This window comes from Giraffa tippelskirchi, chromosome 4, assembly GCF_054371585.1.
Source record: "Giraffa tippelskirchi isolate mGirTip1 chromosome 4, T2T-mGirTip1v1.2.pri, whole genome shotgun sequence".
NCBI classification, from domain to species: Eukaryota; Metazoa; Chordata; class Mammalia; order Artiodactyla; family Giraffidae; genus Giraffa; species Giraffa tippelskirchi.
This window is the reverse complement of record NC_137278.1, coordinates 30,900,773-30,914,736: the sequence shown is the minus strand read 5'-3', so window position 1 is coordinate 30,914,736 and position 13,964 is coordinate 30,900,773. Positions and strand designations below refer to the sequence as shown.

The following is a 13,964-nucleotide window of genomic DNA, read 5'->3' as shown; positions in this document are numbered from 1 at the left end:
GATGACAGTATCTAAAACGCACAATATCAAGACCACATCTGAAATGTTTTTTGTAGAGGACTAGTGAACAGCAGCTGAACAGCAGAGAAGAGAGGGACACAATTAGTTTTAAGGGGATAGTCACATTCATTAATGCTGAAAGAACATTCTGAACTTTGCAGCTAGTACCTGTAGTATCTTGCTTGGTCATAAAGGATTCTACACCCGTAATAGCTGGAGGCCGAGGTAATCGCCGTGCAATACAAATCAAACATGACTGGAAATCTGCCCAAAACAAGAAGGGGAAATTGAAGGAAAAGAGGACAGAAAGTGGTTCACATCTATTAACTGCCGTTAATGGTTTTTGTAAAAACAATACATGTTGTAAGATCTGACACAATATTGGAATGACTCTGATCTAACAGTTATAATATCAGAATTAAAATTGCTTGCAACCAAACACTAGCAGCTCCAGAAAGAGGTCTAGTTGGAATCAATTATCCTATCCCTTCCCACTGAATGTTCTTACATAAACTAGAGGAGACCGAAGCATCTCAAGTACTTGGGGTATAACAATTTGAAGAAGTAGTTTTGGCTAGATTCAAGCAACACAGTGGTTTTTTAAATATAGGTTCATAATTTCTTATACTCATTAATGGTTACAAAGATTATTCCTATAACCACTGAGCAGATCACAAACTATCATATGAAAAAAAAACAACATTTAACTGTTTCTGAAGAAGCATTATTTTGGCCTTGACAGAAGACTTATGTTCTTAGGACCTGTGATTTTTTTGAATGTCCCATTTCTATTTTTGTGAGAGGCTGCACCCAGTATCACACAGCTAAACATGAATTTGAATCATATAAGACAGGCCTGCATGTATATTCTGTAAAAAGTCCCCAGCTGACTGTTGTACCCTTTCCTTGGTAGGATCCACTACAGACCAGCCTTTTTGCATCTGACTGACTTCTCCACAGCTTCCTTCCCTGTTCCTTACTCCACCAATTTGTGGTGTTCTTAACTTAGTTCAGTTTAAGCATGCATGGAAAACTGATCCACTGAAACGTATTTAAATAATACCATGTTCATACCCTGTTCCTATTAGAGCTTCAGCTGTGTTTTCATCTGCTCATAAGCTTTCTCCTTATAAATTACCTTGTATGGCCTCAAAAGTGCTAGCTCTATTCTCCAGTGTTCCATACACGCTAAGCTTGAAACTTTCTAAAAATCAGAGCTGTTCAACAGCCTGCTGCATCTGGTACATTTCCAACTGGCAACAGTGAGTTACAGCTCTTATTTCTAGGCAGCAAGTTGGTTTGAATGTGACATTTTAGTGGGAATGTCAGCTACAACTGAGAATTTGGGGGTATTTTAAAGGGGAGTAGTTCTAGATGTTAGCAATTTTTTTCTTAAGTATTAAGAAATATATAGCAAATTGAAGAGCCACTAAGATATATAATATAGTAACCAAAAATATTATCTGAAGAAGGCAGTTTATAATCCATTTCCTCTCTGTTTCTAAAACCACGGGAAAAGCGATCGAACACCTTAAAACCACACTCTGTTTTACCTTCTCCATCCTCCTGAATCGATTTCGGCTGTGACACAGTGAAACACTGCATCACTTCATACCGCTGGCAAGCTTCCTGGTTCTCGGGGCCAGGCTCATCTGGACGGTGAATTAGCATCCTGCAGTTAAAGGTATGGCTGTTTCGGCGTGTTGCCTCTTGAGGCCAAGGAACTCCATTCACTATGAAAGAAAAATTGATTATACTCTTGTGAAGGAGATGAAAAGGTACAAACTCTGAAGATACAAATGACACACCTCTACTCATCTGCTTAATTAGATACTCAGATTAAAAGACAGACCCCTTCAGATCTGAGGCAAAAAGAGACTTACCTTCCTTCGAAAATCTAATCCTTTTACCAATTAGAGAAAATTTGCAAGAAACTGTATAGGATTTCCTCCCTCAAAGACAAGGCCTTACAAATACCCTAATTCGTTAACAGATAAAGACAAAATTAAAAATTAATAGCTTCTTGCTTTTTCACTCAGAATTTTATAGCAGTTAGTTAATAAGCTTTTCCACTTGCTTCCTGCTATATACCCTGGCACTGAACAAAAAAAAGACTGACAATCATAGGTCTGTTAACTAAGCAAGAATTTTAACCTGGAAGGCATGGATGCTTAAGGGATGTCTTGAGAGTATGTTGTATGTTCCTCCTTCTGGTTGGAGGAATCAAAGTTTTTCAAATGAGCCTGTCACTCAAAAAAAAATTTTAGAATAGACAGAGACCAACCTTGGTTTTTTAAATCATTTTTTTCTTGCTCGTTATTTTATTTGCACAATCTGCATGCTACAGTGCCTTAAATATAGCAGATAATCATTTTACTTCATTAAAATGATGGCTAAAACAGAAATGTTACCGGATTCAGTGTAAGAAAACTGAATTCCATTGTAGAGCAGATATCTATACATGTCAAGTGAGACTCACTGTATAGCGAGTCACTACTTCCCAGTTACAATATTATATTCAAGCCATGGTTACAGACGGGGTTTTTCAGGCTGTTCTCTCACCATTCCCAACAGTTTTCTTACCATAGCCTCGCTGTTGAATCTCCTTCCTTTTTACTATCTCATCACTCTACAACAGTTAGAGGAAATCATGAAAACAAACCTATACTGGAGTAAAGAGTCTTGGTTCTTCAAACTAGTTGTAAGGTTTGGGTCAATAACATAACTTTTGCCTCATCTTTAAAATAAAGGAATCCACTATATTATCTCTCAAGTCACTCACACTCCACATTAAGATCCCTTGATAACTCAAGTATCAAACTAGTGATTTTAATAGTAACAATCATTTCAGGCTCCCAGTAAACACATACTATCTTTTCAAAGAAGAAATAACACTTCCTTCCATTTCATCAAGTGAACAACATAGAAAATAAAGAGCTATAGATAACATTTTGTTTTTATGTTTGATTTAGTTATACAGGATTTCTAGCCAAGATTCTCCCCCCAACTTCTGGAGCACCTACAGGTTAAGGAGCAGGTACATGGCTTAGTGAATAGAACACAGGCTGGAAGTCAGCCCTATCTATCCTCTCAGCTAGCCTCCTCTGGCAGTGAACAGCCCATCCAACCACTGGATGGAACTCCAACCATGTTTGGAACTCCTGAGTTGAAACCACTTACATCAAAATATGGTCATTTTAGTAAGTATGTAATATGAACAGTATTCCTTCCTCCCTCCTTTTTTCTTTTCTCTGAGCAAGGTGGTAGGATAAATTATACACACTTGTCTCTTCCTTAGACATAACTAAAATTCAAAACAAAAGGAATTCCAAGCAGAAGCTTCTTGTAGCAAGATGACTAACTGTTCTGCTTCCTAACTCTGCCACAGAATTATGGCAAAATCTAGAGCAAGAGGATAAAAGGAATGTTCTCTATCTGCTATTTGATGATGTTCCTCCTTCATATTTAATCTCAGGCTGAAATTAAATTTTAAAATATTTTAAATACATATGACATAGAATAATACCATATATTATAAACATAATAATAATTATACTTTATTGGTGGGAAGCTATAGAGAGCTCATATTCTTTTAAAAAAACAGATTCCTTTTACCTAGTGATTTTGGTAGCAGATTCTTCACAAATTCTGCATGATCACCCACATGCAGTATGCTGTAGACACTGGTATTCATTAATTCCTCCTGATTGTAACCCAAGTAGCTGGTCACATTTTCTGACACAAATACAATCCTCCCTTCACAGTTCACAACAAAGAAAAATCCATCCAAAGCCTGTAAAGAGACAAAAAAAAAAAGGATTAAGAGATTATGAGGTTAAAAGAGAGAAGAAAAATACATAAGTATGTTTCTATATTGAAAAAGAGACTGGAAATATGTGTCAAGTTAAAAAAAAAGGTATTGAATAGAAGATTTAATATTGCATGTTCTCTGTGGAGGGAACAGGATTTTAAAACAGGCTGTACACTTATGTTTCATGTAGGCATGAACGAATATGTCAAACTTCTTCCTTAGAAAGAAATTTTATGGCAGTAATGTGAAGTAAGTGACTGACCCATTCAGACATAAACATCTCTAAACTGTGGGTTAAGACCTGGTGTCTACCCTCAAGGAACTTGTGGTACAGTGGAGAGACATAAGCCTAATATAATGCCAGTGAGAAAAGCAGTATGAAAGACCAACACAAACTATTCTGTGAGTATAAAGAAGGATGCTTATTTGGGGTCAAGGTGGGAGGCAGAGAAAGGCTCCTTACAGGCCCTGATCTGAGTTATAAAAGGCACAGTGGAAGAGGGGAAGAGAAATGAGGGAAGAACATTCTAGGCAGAGGAGACAGCATGGCACATAATGGAACAGAAGAGCAGTTTGGAGCTGCTGGAGCACATGGCGCAAGACAGGCAGTGAGTCTGGAGAGGCGAACAGGAGCCAAGTCACAGAGGGCTTTCTATGCACGGAGATGGAGCCCTGGAGCTCCAAAAGAAGACGTACATGCCCCAAGGGGAATATAATATCCATAGAGGTGCGGCAAAAAAGTCAGAATCTCTATTTATAGTAAAATCTAAAACATAAGGAAGAAATTAAGCTTTATTAACATGTCAACACCCTGGTGCCTCACTCAGTCCATATCAGAATCTGAGAGAGGATCCAGAATGCAGAAGATGACAGTGGTACCTTATTTATAATCCTTCTATTTATTGCAACATGTTGCAGTTTACTTGCTATAGAATGTACAAAAGCAACAAAAACAAGTCCTTTAAAAAGCACAACATTTACAGAATTTTGTAACAAGATGTAACCACCCTTGGTATTACACATGATTTGCTGGTTACTTGTGGCAAAAGACTTAACAAAGCTGTCTAACAATGTTGATGAGCTACTCATTTTTCTTTTTTTAAAAAAGGTAAGTGTCCCAAGTTTGCTGACCTTTTCTATGATGATGCATGGTAATGATAATATCCTACCCAGCAGGTATTTTCCAAATAATATACACACTTAATTTTGTTCCTTCAGGGTAAAGATGAAATTTTAACAATGAAAATACACTGCTTTCAAAAAGACACGTTATAGAGACAGTATGTGAAAATGGATGTTTTGAAATGTTACCACAGCTATCATTTTGTTGCTGACAGTGATGTAAATCACTTATAAACATTATCTTCTCAGTTTAAACATTTAGAAACACAACCTTCTCACTGCTCAAAAGTCTTCCAGGCTTTTGGGCTTTAAAAACCCATTTTTTAAAAAAAGGAAAATGCAACATCTTCTGATTAATTTGGAGAATCACTATTTGAGATTAAAAAAAATGGAATTTAGGGAATTCCTTGCCGGTCCAGTGGATAGGACTCAGCACCTGCACTGCTGGGGCCTGGGTTCAAGCCTCGATGAAGATGTCTCAAGTTGCACAGTATGGCCAAACAAAAAAGATGAAATTTGAAGAAAAATCTTTTACATAATTGGTAGGTAGGATTTCAAAATGAGTAACGTGACTCAGAAACTCATCCAATGATACATTTTTCCATTTGTATCTACCTCATTTTTATGCTGCTACTGCTGCTAAGTCACTTCAGTCGTGTCCGACTCTGTGCGACCGCTTAGACGGCAGCCCACCAGGCTCCCCTGTCCCTGGGATTCTCCAAGCAAGAACACTGGAGTGGGTTGCCATTTCCTTCTCCAATGCAGGAAAGTGAAAAGTGAGAGTGAAGTTGCTCAGTCGTGTCTGACTCTTAGCGACCCCATGGACTGCAGCCTACCAGGCTCCTCCGTCCATGGGATTTTCCAGGCAAGTATATGAGGTGTCTTGAATTTTCAGGTGATTATTTAAGCCAAATATTCAAATAAACTGAACTTGAAACTACACCTTAAAATCACTGCATTCCAAAGCATTCAATCAAGATTTTAAAAAATAATGAAGCACAGCATTGTTCTCACGAAAAATACTGCTAATATCTTCTTTAAAAAGAACAAAAAGAAATAAAGCTATTTTTACTCCACCTGACTGTTGTGACTATTTTTCATTTGGTTCATAATGCGAAGAGGAAAGGGATGTGATTTATAATCTAAAAACCTCAACACCAGACAAACCTTTCACTAATCTATTTTGGATTTAGATGAGCACAAGAAGGTACTCTCATATCCAATTGTTTTCTTAAAGTCAGAGCAGCTATAGATTAGCTCTATAGATTAGATCAGAGTAGATCATAACAGGAGAAGGCAATGGCAACCCACTCCCATACTCTCGCCTGGAAAATTCCACGGACGGAGGAGCCTGGTAGGCTGCAGTCCATGGGGTCGCTAAGAGCCGGACACGACTGAGCAACTTCACTCTCACTTTTCCTTTCATGCATTGGAGAAGGAAATGGCAACCCACTCCAGTGTTCTTGCTTGGAGAATCCCAGGGACAGGGGAGCCTGGTGGGCTGCCATCTATGGGATCGCTCAGAGTCGGACATGACTGAAGCAACTTAGCAGCAGCAGCAGATCATAACAAGTGATCAATATATGTATTTTTTCTTAAAGTTTATGTGAAAATAGGGATAACTGAAATACAAACATATCATTTTCTTAGAAGATCTAAAAGATTTTTTAAAATGTTCATAGCTATTAACTGAATCAGTGTAAATACAATGTAACTTTTTTTTTTTTCCCTTTTGGCCTCTTAAAAAGAGTTTAACAAAAAACAGTTTGGGCTTCCCAGGAGGCACAGTGATAAAGAACCTGTCTGCCAAAGCAGGAAGTACAGAAGATGCAGGTTCGATATTTGGTCAAAGGGATCGAAGAAAGATCCCCTGGAGGAGGAAATGCCAACTCACTCCAGAATTCTTGCCTGAAAAATTCCACGGAGAGAGGAGCCTGGCAGCCTATGGTCCAAGGAGTCACAAAGAATCGCACACAACTGAGCACACAGGCATGCACAGGTACAACAAAGTATCTCAGAGCAAGAAACAGGATTGATATCCAAAGCAGGCAAGTAAAAAAACTTGGCTATTTCACTTTCAAGGGGTATACTACCCAGCTTCCAAATCACTACCTTCTTATTTTTCTATCTAGCTTTCAGGGTGTCCTTCTAGGACACTGCTTCCCTAGCGACCCTGTCTAACTTCAAAGTCAGTCAGCTTCTCCCTTGCTTTTTTCACTCTCCGTATCTGTCTCTAGGTCTGGAAGTTATTACCCTTTGTCTGCAGTGGGGATGGGAGAGACTGAGACCCGCTCTTGGGGTCATCTCTGCCCACTCTGAAGACTGGCCAGTCGTGGGCATGGGGGTGGTGTGCAGACAAACCTCAAGCACTAGCAAGGTCCAGAGAGATTCACCTGGACTACACAGTGCAATTATTTTTAAGGCATTTGTGAAATGCAAAGGACTTAAAAGCTCTCTTTCCTTGCAATAGGTCTGTAGTCCCTTCAGACTTTTCACACTTTTTTTCACACTTTCTGGGACTTCTCCAGGCTCTCCCATTGACTGCACCTGATCTCACTGCCAAGCTGGGAAGTTATTCTAGTAGCTGGCCTCTGAAATATGCAGCTGGTCAGCCTTACAGGGAATACAGAACTTTCACCAGGTCCCTGCTTGGCCTCGGTTACATCGTTTCCTCTAAGAAGTCTGGGGCATCATGTTTCTTTTGAGCTTCCCCAGAAAAGATTGGCTTGGAAAACAGGACGACAAAGGCCACCCCATGGCTGCAGAGATGTCCTGCTGACCTCCTGAGATGCAGACAGCCTATCCTGGGCTGGGTCTGCGTATTTTTTTTGTTGTTTTGTTTTCCGAATTAAAATAAAATATATACTTGAAATTTTTAAAAATATGACAATTAAGTAGACAGTATAAGATCTGCCAAAATCCTATTCCCAAGAGATTGGTAACATTTCAAGGAATCCTTTGAAACTATTCCTATGTATATATAAACATTTTTAATTTCTAAAATTGTATCTAATTAATATAACTTGCTAATACTTGTTCTTATTCTACAAGTTTCCCTCATATGTTGTGCATATAATTAATTTCCAAGTGTGCTTCTGGGAAGGAATCTTCCTATTTCTCCAAGTTCTCAAAGCTGGGCTGACACTGAGCTACACATAGGAGATGATAACAAATGCCACTCCATTCAGTATAGCATCATCAGTTGTTAAAGAGTTTTTCTCTCTTCCCAGGATATCACCCTTTGAAGAAGACCACCCTGGGTCTCAACGCAGGGTTTGCACTGGCCAGGGCTTCTCACAGGGCCCTCGCTTTAAATGATTACACAAACTTCCCTGAGTATCACTAAGTGTCTGTCACTGGACAAAGTTCTGGGAATAAAACACACATTCTCAACAATTTTATAGTCTCTGAGGGAAAAAGACAAGTACACATAGTCACAGTGTAGTACAATAGAGGCGTTCACAAAGGTTACGCACAGATCCCAAATGGGCAAAGGAATGGCTGTTGTGGGTAAAGTTTCCTGGGAGAAGGCTCAATGACACCTGAGCCAAGGCCTGAAGGACACAGAGCAATAATTCGGGGGGACAAGGGGTGGAAAGAACATTCAAACAGAGGAAACGGCTCAGAGGTTAAAAAAAAAAATCACCTTGTACGCACTTGTCATTTTTGTGTTATACTTAACAATAAAAAGTTATTTTTTTTTAAAGCTTCAAAGTAAAGCACCATTATCCCCACCCCCACCCCACCCCCCAAAAAGCCATGGGGATTGTTTTGAAAGCAGTGTTTTTAAGCAGGAGAGTGACATGATCTGCTTTAACAAAGATCCTTCTGGCAGTGGGTGTGGCATGTGGACTGGAAGTAGGCAGACAAACTGCAATGCTATTGTGATACTCCAGGTCAAATGCGAGCCTGGATCAAGGCAATGACAGTGGAAATGACAGAAGAGAAATCTACAGATGCAGGATAAACAGCCTCTGAGGACCTCTAGCAGCTGTGGAAACAAGCACAGGGCTGATCCTTCATTAATAACTTCAGGGTTCTGGTGGATATGCGCCTTTCCTGCACAAAGGGGACGCAAGGGGGCAAACACCCAAGTTTTTAACTTTTTTTTAAAAATAGGAGATAAGGGGATTGGTTATAAATTTAGCTTTAGGAATGTTATATTTTGAAATGACTGAGGAACTTTCTGATGGAGATGCTGAAAAGGCAATAGGATATAATGAAAGGGTAGCTGTGAAAAGAGATCTGGGATAAAGATATACCTGTGTGACTTACCGGTACATATCGTATCATTTGGTTTTTGCTTATTTGTTTCTAACTATAACTACCTTTTCCCCTTTCAGAGAATGTCTGATTTCCTTTGAGGAGTTACTTCTTCCCCATTTAATAAAGTCTCGTGGGATTCTTAATCAGGCCATTGGGAAATTTCCTCCCTAAATGTGAACCTTGAGAAGAATTACAATCAGAATGTACATGGCTGGAACACATTCATTCTGGCAGCAGGGCACTGTCCAGAGGGGTCTTTCAAAGAGACCATTTGTATGGTTTCTGCTTTCTAGCCTCTTTAAGATGCCTTGATGGTGATTTAGTTGCTAGGTTGTGTCCAAATCTTTTGTGAACCCATTAGACTAATTCACCAGGTTCCTCTGACCATGGGATTTTCCAGGCAAGAATACTAAAGTGGGATGCCATTTCCTTCTCCAGGGGAATCTTCCCAACCCAGGGATTGAATCCAGGTCTCTTGCATGGCATGTGGAGTCTTTACCAACTGAGCTACCAAGGAAGACCAAGACTCCTTGGTTTCACCTTATTTCTAAGCATGGTTCTGTGTATCAAAATAGCATCCCAATGAATTCACATTTGGTTAAGTGAAAGTGAAAGTCGTGTAGTTGTGTTGGGCTCTTTGCAACCCCATGGACTATGCTGTCCATGGAATTCTCCAGGCCAGAATACTGGAGTGGGTAGCCTTTCCCTTCTCAAGGGGATATTCCCAACCCAGGGATCGAACCCAGGTCTCCCACATTGCAAGCAGATTCTTTACCAGCTGAGCTATGACAAAAGCCCACATTTACTTAACTTAGTCAGAACTGGTGTCTGCTGTTTCAAATCAGAAAGCCCTCAATGGTATTTTAACACACACACACATATACAAAAACATAATACAGACAAAGATACAGATGTTGATAAAACGGTCCAGGAAATGTGAACAGAATAAAAAACAAAAGGAAAAGAGCCAAAAGAACCTGGGGGAAGCTAACATTTAAGAGGCAGATAAAGAAAGCTATGGTTTTTCTAGTAGTCATGTATGGATGTGAGAGTTGGACCATAAAGAAAACTGAGCTTTTGAACAATGGTGTTGGAGAAGACTCTTGCGAGTCCCTTGGACTGCAAGGAGATTAAACCAGTCAATCCTAAAGGAAATCAGTCCTGAGTATTCGTTGAAAGAACTGATGCTGAAGCTGAAGCTCCAATACTTTGGCTACCTGATGTGACAAACTGATTCATAAGAAATGACCCTGATGCTGGGAAAGACTGAAGGCAGAAGAAGGGGAAAACAGAGGATGAGATGGTTGGATGGCATCACCGACTCAATGGACATGAGTTTGAGCAACAAGCTCTGGAAATTGGTAATGGACAGGGAAGCCTGGCGTGCTGCAGTCCATGGGGTCTCAAAGAGTCAGACATGACTGAGTGACTGAACTGAACTGAACTACAAGAAAGAGAAATCTGAGAAAATAAGGCTAACGAGCAGCCAGAGAGAAGAAGAGATAGTTTTATAAAAGAAGATTTTGAAGAAGTTTTACAAAATTGGGAATGCTGAGAATATTCTCAAATTAGTGGTGTTGGTAGAGGGAATTCTATTTAATACAAAAACAGAGGATTAGTTTGGGTAATAGGAAAAAATGTTTAAAGGAGTTAGAAAATCAAGAGATGTATACAAGTCTGAGTGTTAGCAAGATTTTACCAGAAAGAAGGGCCTTGAGGTGGGACAGGAAAGAATTTATTTTATATATATATAAAAATACATGTATGATTTAAATACACATATTTATAGCTATGTACATGTATGTATATAATAAATACAGACATACAAAAAATAAAATTAGGCCAAGAGATAGAAAAGCCTAATCTGTGGGGATTAAGTGTATATATACACACATATGTATGTTTTTAAACATTCATGCATGGCAGGGAACACTTAAGGTGACGAACCTGCTTGGAAACAAAACATCTGTGTTGAGAACAGAGGGAATAAAGATAGACAGGAAAAAACAGGTGAAAATTACACAGTAACTACAAAGTAATTCAAGATTAAAAGTTCTTCATTTTAAAAAGTGTGACAGAGAGTTGTTAAAATAGTAAGCTCCCTTACAATGGTCACATAAATAGTTAAAAAATTCTTAGTCAGAAAACACCTACTGTAATAAAGTGAGGCATCCCTTATTCAGAAGTAAAATCCTACAGCAGAACTGGACTTCCCTGGTGGCTCAGGCGGTAAAGAATCTGCCTGCAATCTGGGAGACCTGGGTTCGATTCCTGGGTTGGGAAGATCCCCTGGAGGAGGGCATGGCAATCCACTCCAGTATTCTTGCCTGGAGAATCCCCATGGACAGAGAAGCCTGGTGGGCTACAGTCCATGGAGTTGCAAAGAGTCAGACGTGACTGCGCAACTAAGCACACAGCACAGTAGAATTAGCACTAGCTAGCTAAATAATTTCAGAAGTTTTATTTTCCTAACTTGTCCTAACTACCATAAAGAAACAGCAAAGCCAGACAGTTTTCTTTAGTTTTCCATGTGACCATTAGAATGCCTTTATGAAAATTTCTCATATCCGTTCCTCACATTTGATTCTGAAATAGTAACAACTGTGAAAATAGTTTCTGAGATAAAATAATCACTAAAAGTTATTTAAAATTTTACTTTGTTTTATAATTTATTAATTGGATGTAAAATGTAAGGAAGATAAAGAAAAAAATCAGATTGGCTAGAACAAAGAATCTGATCACTTTCTGAGTCAATGAGAACACCTACCTCTAAAAGAAGAGGCCCCAGGGATTCCTTTTCTATCACTCCTTGACTGCTCGATGAGATGTCTGACTTCTGTACTTCATCATCAGTTGTTGATTTCTCTGTAACACAGAAACAAAAAGTCACACATCTGAAAGGAGCTCATTTCCACAATGTCAAGTTTATGAAAACAAAATTCACCTAGTTTCAGATTCAAATAACATTTACTCATTATCTAGGCACTTTCACATTTAATCTTAATTATACTCATTTTGTAGATGATAAAATGGAGGTTCACAAAGGTGAAGTAATCTTACAACTAATAAGTGGCAGCAGGAAGACTTGAATTTTCTGACCTATCAAGTACAGTGTTCCAACAAATGGAAAAAATGGTATAAATATATAACCCTTTTTTAAAAAGTCTACACCAAAAGTCTTTTTAAAAATGGGCAAATTGTAAAAGAATAATTATTCCTATATTTTTCTTTTTCCTTTTTTGAGCTGATCAATTGCCACTGAAGAGAGATCGAAGATATGACTTGGTGAGCCTGCGTGAACTTTCACCTTCATGTCATTATGATCTGATTGATAAAACAACAGCTGCTAAATAATTTGGAATTCTTTTGTGTGGAGATGTTGAAAAGTCCAACCATGTCTTAAAGTAGCAACAACACTTTAATAAAAGTTTCCAATCTGTCAGACTGGTTAGCTCACCAAAAAACCTAATATGGTATTACTGAATACAGAGATTCATTTTTTTCACTTTAAAATATGAAATATTTCAAATACTACAAAAAATACATAGAGTGACAGCTACATTCCCACAGCCGCCATTCATTTTTCACAGATCTAAACATTATTTGCTTCAGGTCTTTCTCTTTTAAATAAATAAAACACTACAAACAGAACTACAGCTCTACCACCATTCCACCTCTGTCCCTTTCCAGAAGTAACCTGTTCTGAAGGCAGTACAACCATTTCTAAGCATGTTTTCATACTTCAACTACATATGTATGATCTTACAAATACAGTACTGTTTTGTGTCTAATGTTTATATAAAACCATACAGACTTTTTCAACTTATTTTTCCACTCAATATTATGTTTGAGATTTAACTATACTGATACTTATAAATTTGATACATTCATTTGAACTGCTGCATGAATAACCCACAGTTGACTTTCTAGTCCCCTAATGGCAGGCCTTTTGACTACTAAGAACAGTGGTGTAATAAACTATTTTCTGTATTTTCTTTGGCATATTTGTGACAGCTTCTTTAGGGTAAATACTAGAAGTGAAACTGCTGGATTGCAGGTCCTGTATATTTTCAACATTACCTAAGTTTGACAAATTAGGTGTCAAAGAGGGTGTACTACCAGTAACATACAAGTGTTGTTGTTTTTCTGTATGTTGATACTTGATATCAACACAGTTTTTAATTTTTGGGAACCTAATGGCCATAAAACATTATCTCATTTAGTATTTATAATACAGCTTTATTATGCTATGATTCACACAGCACACTATTCAGGCATTTAAAACATACGATTCAATGGTTTTTAGTATATTCACAGAGTTGTGCAACCACCATTACAATCAATTTTAGAACACTTTCATCACCCCCAACAGAAATCCCACACCCTTTAGCAGTTACTCCCCATTTCCCAACATTCCCAAGCCCAAGACAACCACCAATCTACTTTCTATTTCTACAGATTTGCCTAGTTTGGACATTTTACATAAATGGAATCATATAATCTGTAGTCCTTAGTGACTGGCTTCTTCTGCTTAGCATAATGTTTTCAAGATTCATCGATGTTGAAGCATTTATCAGTACTTCACTCTTTTTACTGCTAAATAATATTCCAATGTATTTGGGCTCCAAAATCACTGCTGATGGTGATTGCAGCCATGAAATTAAAAGACGCTTACTCCTTGGAAGGAAGGTTATGACCAACCTAGATAGCATATTTAAAAGCAGAGACATTACTTTGCCAACAAAGGTCCGTCTAGTCAAGGCTA

General features: G+C 38.4%; 1 protein-coding gene across 50 annotated transcripts in view; it reads right to left on the bottom strand.

Moving 5' to 3' along the window:
- Positions 1-13,964, bottom strand: part of NCOA1 (nuclear receptor coactivator 1) — a 220,887-nt gene that overhangs the window by 69,538 nt on the left and 137,385 nt on the right. For all 50 annotated transcript variants that reach the window (XM_081592675.1, XM_081592695.1, XM_081592710.1 and 47 more), the window contains 4 exons: positions 11,967-12,064; positions 3,616-3,793; positions 1,554-1,733; positions 169-264 (listed from right to left, as the gene is read on the bottom strand). In XM_081592675.1, coding sequence (XP_081448801.1) covers positions 169-264; positions 1,554-1,733; positions 3,616-3,793; positions 11,967-12,064 — 552 coding nt within the window. The remainder of the gene's footprint in view (positions 1-168; positions 265-1,553; positions 1,734-3,615; positions 3,794-11,966; positions 12,065-13,964) is intronic.